A 12,838-nucleotide genomic window follows, 5' to 3' on the forward strand; every position below is an offset into this window, starting at 1 on the left:
ATTGAGGATCGTGCTGTTTCAGATTTCTTGATTAAAATTCGAAAGTTGAATGTTTGATTTTGAGATATGAGGCCATTTGAGCAATGGGCAAATGCATTCCGCATTTCAGCACCGAATGAGCTCACTTCATTCCGCGTAATGCAGTTTCGAGTGCACTATGCGCCATATCCTTTGTGCGGTGTGCTATTAATTAGGCTTATTAAAATCGACGCTGACAGCTTTGCGGTTTGGCGGTTCGAGGTTCGAGATTCGAGGTTTTGGGGCTGCACACAGCATGGAGAATTTGGCGAATCCGGAGCAGAGGGTCTTAGCCATCAAGGATATTTTAATCAGGGCAATTGTTTGAACAGCTGCATTATGCAACGCGCCAGCTGAGTTGAGGCAGCTCAGTTGAGGCTCATTACAAATGAAAATTACCGCTTAATAATATTTGAGGGCGGCGGCTCTAAAATTCTCATTACTCTCTACGAAACTCTTTGAATGCAAAAATGTTCCAAGGATATACTATATATACATATATACTCCTGGCACATTCGACTACATTTCCTCTTCCCAGTCGGTCGGCCGTGCAATTTTATTTCCCTTTCCCTTTTTTTTGTGTATTTTTTTTTTGTGGGTCACAAGCCATTAGCCAGGCCAAACGGAAAACACGCTAAGCCGTCGCGGACACCGAGAGTCTAGTAGTTTCGAGGCGAGGCGAGTCCTTTATGCATGCAGGATGAGCCGGATTCGCATTCGGATTGGGATCCTGATGCGGCCGAGGCTGCGGTTGTGGCTGAAAATGTAGGAGGTCCTGCTGCGGACTGCCGCCCGCCACCATGGGCCAAAAAGTTAATTGTAAACATGACCCAGTTTGCCGGGCATCTCGTTCCTCTGCTCCTCCTGCTCCTGCTGCTGCTGCTCCTGATCCTGTTCCTGCTTGTTTGCAAGCCACTCATTCAACTGCAAGGGCGCTTTGTCTGGAGCGGCAACTGGAGACAGTGGGTCGGTGGTTCAGTTGGGTGCAGTGCATCCCTGAACGAAGAATGCCGCTCCCTTTATTATGCGACATTGGCCTCCGCAGCTGCCTCAAAAAGGATATTTGTAATGCTCCATTGTGCTGGTGTTGTTGTGAGCTGTGCGCTGTGTCCTGTGCGCCTCTGCCGCTGTCACCTAAGTCATTTTGGCTTCACTTGAGTAATGGCAGCGACGCCTTAAAATATGCAAAAGCTCGAAAAATGTTTATAATATCTGCAGTGCAAACAAGGGGCAAAGCAGAAGTGTGCACTGTAACAAAAACTATGGGCATGAGATGGGTGCGTAAACTAGGCTGCTCTTTCTGGGAATGGAAAGACGTGGCACTTGAATACAGCCCATAAGTCTGTAATGGATTTGGCACACTTGAAAATATTTCTGTTATTTTCTGTTTATTTTCCAAGTGTACCCAGTGCTAAGGGGATTTCCATGGGTGCTGGCCCGATCCGCAGTTGTTCTTGCAGTTGCTTAGCTATCCCGACAAATGTCCGCCGGGCTTCGCTGCAGCACTTTCTTTGGGTCGAGGATGTGGGTGGTTGTGGGTGGCTATGGATGGATGTGGGTGGTGCTGTTGGGTGCAGGTGGGTGGGAGTGGGTGGTGGAGGGCGTGCGTGTGCTGGCTGCAGTTCAAGTTAATTGGATTTGGGCAAAGTGCTGCCACTGGCGGCTTTCGAAGGTTGTTTGCAGTGCAGTGTGCCCGATGTGAGTATGTGGGAGTGTGTGGGAGTGTGTGTCAGTGTGTGTATGAGTGTATTGGGGCTAAATGCAAGTCTAATGGCTGCAAGTGCCTTTTTAATGACACCTGAAGTCATTCGGTAAGCTTAAGCATTTGTGCCGGCAGTGAAAGTTGCCAACTTGCAACCGGCTGACTGGGATTTTCATTTGAAAACCCTTTTCCAACCATTCTTTTTGGGGTTTTAAAACAGTGAGATTGCTTAATACTCTCCTTGCCGCCTTCTTAAACAACATTTATCGGAAATTAAATGCGTAACTTTGCTGGTATAAAAGGGCTTTCGATTGAATGGGGCTCAGTACCCAGTTTGAATGGAATTTTAAGTAAATATAATAATGCATTTTTGTTCTACTGCTCTGCCGATACTTACACGCTCGTGTAGCCAAAACGCTTCACCTTTTGGGGAGTATGACTTACTGGGGTAAATATATAAGCAAATTTTTCCAAAGAGCAAGTCACTCCTCCTGCCCCAAAGACTCCCCCATGGACATTTACATGCACGCCCACATGAAGTTATGCCATAACAAAGACGTTGCACATAGGACTACTTGGATATGCATAAAACTATGCTACATTGGCACTAAAACAAACAGCAAATGGGGATACGGTTGGGATAAGAGGATGATGCTGGGAATGGAAAGGAAGGAGAGGATGGGGATGAGGATGGGGATGAGGATGGGGATGAGGATTGGGATGAGGACATGGCACCAAGTGGGGCCGTGTGTGTATTCAGTAATGTAAAAGATGCTGTGTGACAAGATGATGACGATGCTGATGAAATATGCCAAGGCAAAGGTAAAACCAACTGGGCAAAAGCACCCAGGGATGGAAAGTCTAAATAAAATCTCAGTTCTGAACAAAGAAACTGACTCAAGCAATATAACAAGACCAGAAAAAAAGTCTCAGCCAACTATGATGAGGTAACAAAGTGTCGATAAATAATAGACATAAACTTAGAGTTATAAGTTAAAACTCAACTTGGATTACATTCACTTAAAGTGAGTGCCAACTAATATGAAATAGAACATGTAGTATACTCTTAGATAATAAATTCTTACAAATAAAGCCATTGAAAGTTGCACGAAAGTAGTCATTTAAAGATGAAAGTTGATAAAGTGAATCAATTTGCGAATGGAACTAGATCAAAGGGTCACTCAGCTCGGTGCTCCGGTTGAACTGGCTTTTCTATCTCCCTGCCTGCACCTGCCAGCCAATGGGGCTTCTATGTTGGCTAAGTAAATGTTTAAAATATTTGGGTTGCCTGCTGCTGCTCCTGTTCGTCCTGCAGATCCTGCCACTGCCACTGCTGCTACTACAACTACACGTTCTCGTAGTTGAAGTTTTGTGCCCAAAATTATTAAGATGAGTGGCATAAATTATGAGCAGACCAGCAGCAGGCCCTGCACAGGACTCGTAAAAGCCGCTGGCACATAATCCTTGGGGACTGGAAGTGGGTGGATGGGTGGATTGTTTGATGAGTGAATGACTAACTGCATGACAGTTTAGCCGCTGTGTGCCTGTGGTCGTGTGCGGTTAGTGTGTGTGTGTGTGTGTGTGTGAGTGTGTGTGAGAGTGGGCGGTGCTGATCACTTTAAGTATTGACAACGTTGGACTGCATGGCGTATACGTAATGTGGCTTGTGGTGGTCGGGGGCCGCTGGCAGTTAGTTTAATATTTATTTAATTTAATATGCTAATTGGATGTGATCTAAGTGTGTGTGTGTGTGTGTGTGTGCTGCTGCTGCAACTTTACGAGCGAACAATTCATAAATAAATGAAAGCGTTGAAAGTTTTCACATGTCAACGAATTGAGTTTGTGCTTGAGTTTTGCCTGCCAACTACTGCACCAATGACTTTTATAAATCGTTTAAAAAATTTGCCACCAAAGACGGGAAACGCTGTCGTGGCAACTTCTGCCGCAAGTCGGCAGCCACAGGCGACGACAAATTGTTTTTGCGATAAAATAAGACAAGTGACACGCGGCCCTAATCGTTTGCTGGGCGGTGGGCGTTGGGTGGTGGCGATGGGCGTGGCCAGTTGCAACCTAAAAGGCTGCCACTCCGTTAGCGTTAATTATATCAGAGTGACTGAGCCGGAACGACATGGAGAACAAAAAAAAAAGGGGTAAAAAGTGTGTGTGTGGGAGCTAAAACGGAAACGGAAACCGAGAGAATATTGTGAAAAACTTTTGCCTGACCGTTCCAGAAATTGCATTTAAAGTGTGGAAAACAGCAAATGCATTTCCCAGCGACGACCTCAATGTTTTGCATTCAGCAATCAAATTGAATTTGTCAGACGACATAAATAAATGGTAAATCAAACGAATTGCAAACTCGGCTGTCAGCGGGAAATGAAATTGCATGCCAAAAAGTATGCAATGAATTATATGTGAAAAAAAATCTAAAAAAAAAATACCTCAAACTGTAACAACTCAAAAGTGGTAAGCAAAAACTGGGACTGCGAGTAAAAATAAATTCTTAAAATATACGAATGTATACAAAAATTGTGCAGCATTGGGAAATATTTTGCACCAATCGCAGGGTGCACTGAATGGATTGGATTGGCTTTGGCATTTGGGTACGGAATCTGACATGGCAATCAATTTTCGGAAAAGTTATGAAAAAAACCCAATTTCTGCTAAGAAATATTGGAAATTTAAAGTTATTTGATGCAGTTAGGTAGTATTTAGTATCATCGAGTTGAATGAAAGTCATTGAATATACAAATGAATATATTCAAATGAATGAATATAAATCTTAGAAATGCGACATGGTTGTTTGGTCTACTTTACAGTGGGGTTGTATAGACAGATGATACCCTTGTGACAGCGCATTCAACTGCCTTATAAATCCGACATTCCGACTTTGTTTATCAGTGCAGCAGCCTCGACTCCATCCATTGCACGATTTTTCACATGTGCAGCTCAAATAATATGAATTTAAATTGGAGCCGTGAAACAAAACAAAAAGGGGGCCAGTGGGGATATAAAGGAGAGCAGCTCGCTGAACTGTGAAAAGTAGACGGGAAGTAGCGAAAATGATGCACACGCACACTCGAAATGCGAAAAGCGACAAGCTGGCAAAGTCACTCAGTCAGTGGATGTGTGTGTGAGTGTGTGTGTGAGTGTGGGCGCTGAAGTGGGTGGTTCGAAGCATATTGAACTTGTCAACATGACAGTGGAGCGGAAACGAAGCCAAGGAAAATGAATGAATGAATGAGTGAGTGGGTGAGTGAGTGAGTGAGTGGGTGAATGGGTAGCGGGGCTCGAGTGTGTGTGCATAAAGTGATTCCCGATAGTGGGGAACGTATGCAAAATATATGCGCACCCAAATCTAGTGAAGATCCTGCGGCAACAGCAGCAAGGAGTAAGGAGCAAGGAGCAGGGATCCTGGAGCCTAAAGCCTGGGGAACAGTACTTGTTGAGCTGAGCCAGCGTTACGCCGCTCCTTTTGTTGCATTTCAGTCAGTAAGCAATTGCAATTGCTGCTTTGCGCAAACTGACATTGACAGCCCCCGCTGCTGGGCTGGGTATGAAAAAGGGGGCGTGGCACTGCGGCTGGCCTGCCACTCTGTTGCCCATCAATTTGAATGACATTCACAAACAGGCAGCCAGCCAGCGAGCGAGCGAAAATGCAAGGGAAATTCAGCATGCACGACGACGACGACGACGACGAGGAACAAGAAATTGTGACATTTGTATAGAAATAGTTTTGCAGTTGTTGCAAATAGTTTTGCAGACATTTTTTGATTGCCGCATACTTTAAGCCAGCGAGCCAGTCAGTCAACCAGAATGGATGCCTCCAGCTCGCAACTGCTCTCGCAAAAATGCTGAAAGATGTGGAAAGCTGAGAAATGGTTTCTGGCTGTAACTGGTATTTTTTTGTTTTTTTTTTTTTGGCTTTGCCTTTGCCAGATCCTTGGGGCTCGTTTACTCCTTTGCTTTGATGCGGCTTCATGAAGCTGCTAGTAATAAATCTCTCTTCATACGCAAAGGGTCTCATTTGTGGCTTTAATATTCATTTCGGCAATTTGTTGTGAATGCCATGCATGGTTGGCTGCTTCTCAACAGTCTGTTCTGCTATATGCCGCAAATTAAAAACAAACTAAAAAATGTATCTTAACTATGGCTCTTAAGTAGAACTGCTGGAAAATTCGGGGAATTATCTGGGCTGTCTGCTTGGGCTGTGCTTATTTTAATAGCCCGGCGATTATAGTGGATTACATGCACATACCCTTCATCATCAACTTATATTTGCAGCATATTTCTGTGCCGGCTGCTTCGACGTCATCTTACCCATGAGTTGGCATCCGTTGCCTGTGCATTTGCCGCATTTTGCATTTTCAAAAGGTTAATTTTCCAGTTATCAAATAAAAGGCCAGGCATGCTCTCCCACTCTCGAATCCATGGAAACCGAGCTGGAGCAGGATGCAGCAGCTGGCTGTTGGATACACATGCTTGGCAAATAGTTTTGACAGCCTCCGGGGAAACTGGGCGGCAAAAAGGGGGCGTGGCGTGTGAGTGTGTGTGTGTGTGTGTTTGAGTGTGTAGTCGTGGCGAAAGCCGTTGGCATCCTCTTACGTACGAGTACGAGTATTTTCGCCAGCATTTTTCTTGTAATAATTTTTGCTTTAACCTTTCTGGCATGCAGAGTGAAAAGAGCGCTTTGCATTTCAGCATTTTGCTTGGCTGCTTTTGGGGCCAACGTTTTTTTTTTTTTATTATGGCATATTTTAATCTTCATTCGCATCAATTTGCTAGAAACACTGCATTAAACTAGGAATGTTGGTCTTAAGTCTACGTTCACATGAATTTAATTCTTCTTCTCGGTTAGATTGTAGATTTGCTTGGCAACATCCGATAGCTGAACATCAATGGCCTTGGTGTCGTCATATAGCGACGGTGCCTCGCCCAGGATCACAAATGTGCCCACCAAGGATGCGATCATGAACAGCCAGAGGAACAGGCGATCCATGACCATCGCCACGAAGCCCCAGTCCTGATCTTCCTGTAAGAGGAAAATGGCTAACTATGATTAAAAACGAAATTGTGCAAACGAAATTCAAAGAAATAAATCAAAAGAAGCACATTGTTAGTGGATAAACGGTATAATGGTATATTCAATATGAATTTATTTCAATTATGCACACTTTGTATAAAGTTGAATTATTAAAAATGATTGCAATGAAATTTGCTGAATACTATGCATGCAGCAAGAGCAAAAATCAGATTTGTTTTTATGTGAAAATATATATGTTTTTGCTGTTGGCTGCCAGCCAATTTGAAGTTGCCCGCATGCAGGAGTGTTAATTGCGCTTTAAGCCCACACTTTGAGCGATTGGCTTTCATTAAGCACTTCTCGCTTAATCTACTTATGCCCGGCATCAGTTCGGTTATCAATCAAAGAGCGAAAGCGCACCCAGCCAGCACAAGCAAAGCCCCGAAAAAATAAATGGCCAAAAGCAAAAGGGCCAAAAGCAAAGAACTGCGAGAAGGGGGAGGGGTTAAAACTCGTGGCGACCAGACGCCGCAATCGCACAACAAAGAACATTTGGGGTTTGATTGAAACGTTTTGCTGTAGCTGTAGCTTTTGCTGATGAAGAGATGAGGAGATGAAGTGGCTCGATTGGTTGGAGCTTGCCAATTGCCAGTCAATTGAACAAAAGCAATTAAAAGTGGATTTGCCGAGGGTCGAGTCTTTAAGTGCAAATATGCCAAAAGCTTAAATAAGTCGACACAAAAAGGAAAGCAAAAGCAAGTGCCTTCCAGGAGATCAGACTACCAGTGGCTACCCAGATGAACGAGAGCCTCCGGATGGGAGAAGGACATCATCGGACAAAGCGATTTTTGCGGTTTCATTCTACGGCTACGCCCGTGGGTTCGTGGGCTCGTGGCTCCGTGGACAAACGGAATTTCCAATTAAAAATTCAATCAGCTGCCGGAGTACTCACCGCATTGAACTCGTCCTGCCGCTGCATGTGGTGCTGTATGAACATGACATTGTGGATGGCCTTTTCCAGCTCGAATGGATACTTTTTGCGTGCGGCCACATCGCTCAAAGAGTCGTCCAATCCGGATAGCACCGATGGCAGTCCGTTGTAGCCGCTCAGGGTGCTCAGTCCGCCGCCCAAAGCCCCCACCAAGCCGCTGAATCTGCAAAGTTCGGGATAAGAGTTCAGAGACAGTGTCCTTGTGGCAGGATGTGCAAGCATTCGACGAGGCTCAGAAATCATTTATGGGTGCATCACCATATGCAACTGTTACTTGGCTTCGAACTTTTAGTTAAATGGTGTAATTTAAACTTAACTTTAGTTTTGAGCCTAAAATACATTATCAATGCTATAAATATTATTAGCTATTTATAAAGTTGAACATTATTACAAAATGTGTCACTCTTTAGTTATTTATGATGCATAACCTTATGAATCATTCTTGTTATTATAGCTGTACATGATCCAAGTTTTGTTTAGACCCAAGTGGGTTCATCCACCCCCAAGCTGGATTAACTCACCTGTTTGTGGCCGTGGTCACGTGCATGCCATTGCACCCACCGGCGCCCACACGACCTTGCATCCGCCGCAGGGAGTCCGGACTGGAGCCGCCGGAGTTCATTTGCATCTCGTCCATCAGCGCCTGGCCGAACTTGGTCTTGCTGAACTTGAGGCCGTAGTTGATCTTGTTGGCCGCCAAATCACGCAGCAGGTCCTTGGGCACACGCATCAGCAGCAGTTTCGGCAATCTCTTGATGAAGAACGACCTAATCCAAGGGCGCATCTTGTGCGTACTCGGCTTGCGGTAGTGTATGTTCAGTATGATAATCGTGATGACCACACTCAGTCCAACCAGCAACATGGTGAACAGTAGATATTTGCCCAGCAGCGGCAGTGCCAGCGATGTCGATGGTATAATCTCCGATATGAGCAAAAAGAACATGGTTTGCGACAGAAGGATGCTGATGCACAGGGCAATCTTCTCGCCGGAATCGGCGGGCAGGTAGAAGACCAGCACCGATAGATAGGAGATGCCCACACATGGAATGATGAGGTTGACCGTGTAGAAGAGAGTCTTGCGCCTCAGGGTGATATTGAAGAAGATATCTAAACAGTCCATGGCCATTGCAGCAGTCACAGATCCAAGAAGGCGCAAAAAAAAGTGGGATAAAAGTGTGTTGGGAAAAAGAGGGAAAGGGATATTTTTTCGGGGGATGAGTTTGGGTAGAGCTTTCGCGTAATTGCTGGCGATGGGAAGCTTTAAACTCCACTAAACTCACCCGGATACGGCTCGGCGCAGCAGGGATAGTACTTCTCGTGCCGCTCAGCCGGAACGCCAAGGATGTCCCACTCCACACTGGGATAGTATTCGCGCAGGTCGATGCCTATCTCCACCTTGTTGTCCTTGTCGTTCTTCTGGCTGATGTGCTTCAAATCGATCTGTGAATCGAGCAAAGCCCCCCCGTTGATGGAGCCGTTAAAGTTACGCTCCTTTGCCTTTTGTCCGGCTCACTGCCACTTGCCGTGACATCGCCACCACCTGGCGCATCCCAGTCCCTACAAATCTCCTCCAATCTCCTCCAGCCGGCGGACCGGCAGCCCAAGTGCAGTCGTTAAAAGAGTAGCGAAATTTAAATGCGTTGGCAAACGCCCGGTGAAAAAGAGCTCTGTCCTGCAACCCATCACCAGCACTCAGAAAAAAACTAGTGCCTTAGGAATGTTACACTCAGAGAGATTCTTCTGGTTGCTCGCCAAAAACTAATGAAAAGGGGGCCTAACTTTTCTTTTATCAATAGGTGCATCTTATTAAGTTTATATTTGTAGTTCGTCTTTAAGGGGGTTTCTAATTAACTGTTAGATAAAAGACTTGACATTTTTTTCTAAGTGCACCTGTCCCTCACTGCAGCCCTGCGAAGGGTCAGCGGAAACGGAAGCTGCTTGGGTTGGGTGGAAGTCGCACTTTGGCTTAATTTATGGCCGCGCATTTTTATGACAGCGACACACACAGTCGAGTGCCTCTGTGTGAGTTACTGCCGCTCTCTTTCAGCGACACTCTGCGTCTCTGTGTGTGTGTGTGTGTGTGTGTGCGTGCAGCGGTTAGACAAGTTTCAATTACACTTTTACAATTTCTCACATTTTAATCTGCGAGATGCCAACGACGCCTTTTCGTTGTTCTTACCGCGTCTTAGGCGTGTAAGTCGCTGCCTCATCTCCTTATCTCCTCATCTCTCAGATAAATGGTGGGCCATAAATCGTTGGCCACGCCCATTTATCTAGGACTCAACTTGCAGTGGCAATGGCACTGGCAGTGGCAGCAGATAGAAGAACAACTCACCTGATCACCGTCGTAGGTCCACGAGCCGAACTTCATGAAGCAGGTCTGCTGATCGAAGGGAAAGTAGCGCACATCAATCTCGCAGCTGGACTTGAAGATGGCCGGCGGAGTCCACACCACTTTGCCGGTGTAGTGGAGGATGGCCTTCGTCATGGTGGTGACCACGTACTCGCCATCGGCACTAAAGGAAACCCGATTGAAATGAAAAGCAAGAAATGGAAATGGAAATTCCACAAACGCAATGTTAATACTCGTATGCAGTTTATACTTAATGCTTATACCAAACAAATTGGTGCTTAAATGTACATTTATGTTTTCGATGTGCTTTTTTCCACTACTTACTTGTTGTAGAGCACAATGTCGGGCAGCCAGATGTGCTCGGAGGGCACATAAAGCTCGGTGACGCCGCCGTACTCCGAGGGATCCCACTTGAATTTATGATCCTGCCACTCGTGCTCCAGCCACACGTTGGTCGTTAGAATTTGATCTTTGAGATTCTGCAAGAGAATTAAGCTCGCATATACCGAAAGCTCTACAAGCCGCAAGAAATGTGCAGGGAATTGGAGCGATGTGGAGTGGAGTTTGGGGGGAGTTGGAGGAGTTTGGGCGGTGTAAGGCCCAGCCATGCATCAAGTGGGATTTGCATTTTATTCATTTTTCGCCACACATTTTTTTTGTATTTTTGTTCTGGCGCTTCTTTATATCATTTGCACTCCTCGTCCTGGTCACCCCGACTAATGTGCTTTTTGCTGTCAGCTTACGGCGGCTTCTTTTCCTTTTCGGCTTGTTTTATTACCTTTTAAGCCTTCTGCTGGCGGTGGCTGGGCAAAAAGGCAAAACCACCGCCCAAAGTGGCGGCCCTGCAGCCGGAATTGCAGTCTCGGCCGACTGACAAATGACTTGACCGGGGGCAACTTTAAGCAAGCGAACCCCTCCATGTAATGAAATGTTGGAGTGAAATGTTATAAAAATCTAGTGCTCCCCGTTTCGCCCCAGAAGTTGGGTTTTTTGTGAGAAATGCCAGCGATTTATCTGTTCTGGTCGAGCAAAGCAACCAGTGCTGACAGGAATAAAGTAGATGTTGCGAATGTTGAAATATGCCACTTTAATGTAGGGTATATACACATTACTTATTCTGTAATTTCAACTTTCAGCACTCATTCCTCCTCGACTCTCCCTTTCTCGCTGTCATTATGGCTTCATAGATTTCTCTGTTCACTCGCTTTCGATTCGCCCCATTTGTTGCTGTTTATTGTTTTGCATTTTTTATTTACGAGCAGCAGAAAGTTGCTAGCGAACTTTTACGCACTTCTTGTTGCTTGTTTTATTTTTTTGATTTTTTTCCCAGCTAATGTAGCGAAACGCGGGCTTAATTAAAAAACTCCACCCTCCAGCAGCACCCGAAGTTCGATGATTATAGCAATTAATTGTGCTTACCAAATCGATGAGTTGGGACAGCCGGAGGCCCAGCTTGACCAGCACCGTGTCCGTGTTATTGCTCACGGGGCGGATGAGGCGATTGTAGTTGCTCAGCAGATCGTCATAGAGGCGCTTGGCATCGGGATTCGCCTGAACGGTTTCGCAGAGGAGCAGCAGCACCAGGAGCAGGCACAGCGGCTTGCAGTGGCGCCAGATGTGGGCGAGCAGGGCGTTGCAGCAGCCCGGAGCCATGGTGACGTCACGCCGTTGAATATAAAACCAAAAAAAAAAAAAAAAAAAAAAGGACAAGGACCAAAGAAAGGACCTTGGCGCTGTGCGGCGTGTGGGCGGTGTGCCGGTGTTTTATTGATGCACAAAAAAACACGCGCACAGGTTTTTGTTTACCTTTCTGCCTTTGCCGCCTTGGGTGCTTGCTGCTTGCTGCTTGCTACTTGCTGCTTGCCCCTTGGTGCTCAATCTCTGACGCAGTTGGTGGGGCACAGAGCGAGTAAGTGGCTTTTAGCACATGGCCTAAAAGTGTTTACAAGTCTCCAAGTCTCGCTGCTGCTAACTGATTTCCCGATTCGGCGCACTGCTTGAGCAGCTGAAGCCGCTGCGCCCAGGCAGCTGATTTTGTTTTTGCTCCCGCCGCCTTAACTTATTTAAATTATTTTTTTTTTTAATTTTGCACCAACAAAATGTTGTGCTTAAAAATTTCGAAAAAATATTCCAACTTCTTAACTAATTTTTCCTGATTTTTGTGTGCAGTTTTAGGCGGACTTTCACTGGTTTTCAACGAGCCTTTGGGCCCCGCTCCGTGGTGTCCTGCATAGATATTCACAGGATTCGTACTGACGCGCGTTTTGTTTTTGTAGCCTGGCCAGGACCTCTGGCAGCCTCCGTTTTGTAGCTTTGTCGCCGGCGGGATTTCATCGGAATGTGGCATCCGCAGATGCTGCGCAGCGCCTGCGCCTTCGCCCATTCACCCTGTTATCCTGCGAGAGCCGCATCCTGTTACACACAGTAAGGCCAAGCCCTAGACGGCAAACTCTCTTCGACAGGATGCTCTCTCAGAAGCGCTCTTCGATGGGTTAATCCCTCAAAGATTCAGGACTCTGGAGACTCCATTACAACTTCAGCCTGGTTCGGTGCTCTTTTGGCCGTACATATTTTTTGGGACTCTCTCCCGCGATTCCCGGCGAGCCACAGCCCAAAAAAATTCCCCACAAATACTCCCAGCACACACTTACGCAAAAACAAAAAAACCAAAAAAAAAAAGATGAAAATTGGGTAAAAAATATGAGGCAAGGCAAAGGAAAACTTGAAGCGTGTACATGTGTACACATACCG

At 45.9% G+C, this 12,838-nt stretch overlaps 1 protein-coding gene across 2 annotated transcripts; it reads right to left on the minus strand.

Annotated features, from left to right (window-relative positions):
• Window positions 1-6,433: 6,433 nt before the first annotated feature.
• On the minus strand, window positions 6,434-12,318 carry LOC120452548 (acetylcholine receptor subunit alpha-like 2). 2 transcript variants are annotated; one of them, XM_039636823.1, is made up of 8 exons: window positions 11,894-12,318; window positions 11,507-11,820; window positions 10,412-10,566; window positions 10,070-10,250; window positions 9,015-9,174; window positions 8,256-8,841; window positions 7,696-7,897; window positions 6,434-6,752 (listed from the first exon to the last, which is right to left on the minus strand). In XM_039636823.1, the coding sequence occupies exons 2-8, from the start codon at window positions 11,738-11,740 to the stop codon at window positions 6,558-6,560; spliced, it is 1,713 nt and encodes a 570-aa protein (XP_039492757.1). In that variant the 5' UTR covers window positions 11,741-11,820; window positions 11,894-12,318; the 3' UTR covers window positions 6,434-6,557. The 2 variants fall into 2 exon arrangements, with proteins under 2 accessions (XP_039492757.1, XP_039492756.1); XM_039636822.1 differs by having other exon boundaries at window positions 11,507-12,318.
• Between the last annotated feature and the right edge of the window lie 520 nt (window positions 12,319-12,838).

This window comes from Drosophila santomea, chromosome 3R (assembly GCF_016746245.2).
Source record: "Drosophila santomea strain STO CAGO 1482 chromosome 3R, Prin_Dsan_1.1, whole genome shotgun sequence".
NCBI lineage: Eukaryota > Metazoa > Arthropoda > Insecta > Diptera > Drosophilidae > Drosophila > Drosophila santomea.

What these genes read in the sequence shown, in the direction of transcription:
- LOC120452548 (XM_039636823.1), bottom strand. Translation starts at nt 11,740, where the DNA reads ATGGCTCCGGGCTGCTGCAACGCCCTGCTCGCCCACATCTGGCGCCAC. An exon ending in TGTCCCAACTCATCGATTTG is followed by an intron (nt 10,567 to 11,506) that starts GTAAGCACAATT and finishes ATTCTCTTGCAG; the next exon opens with AATCTCAAAGATCAAATTCT. An exon ending in GTGACCACGGCCACAAACAG is followed by an intron (nt 7,898 to 8,255) that starts GTGAGTTAATCC and finishes CGAACTTTGCAG; the next exon opens with ATTCAGCGGCTTGGTGGGGG.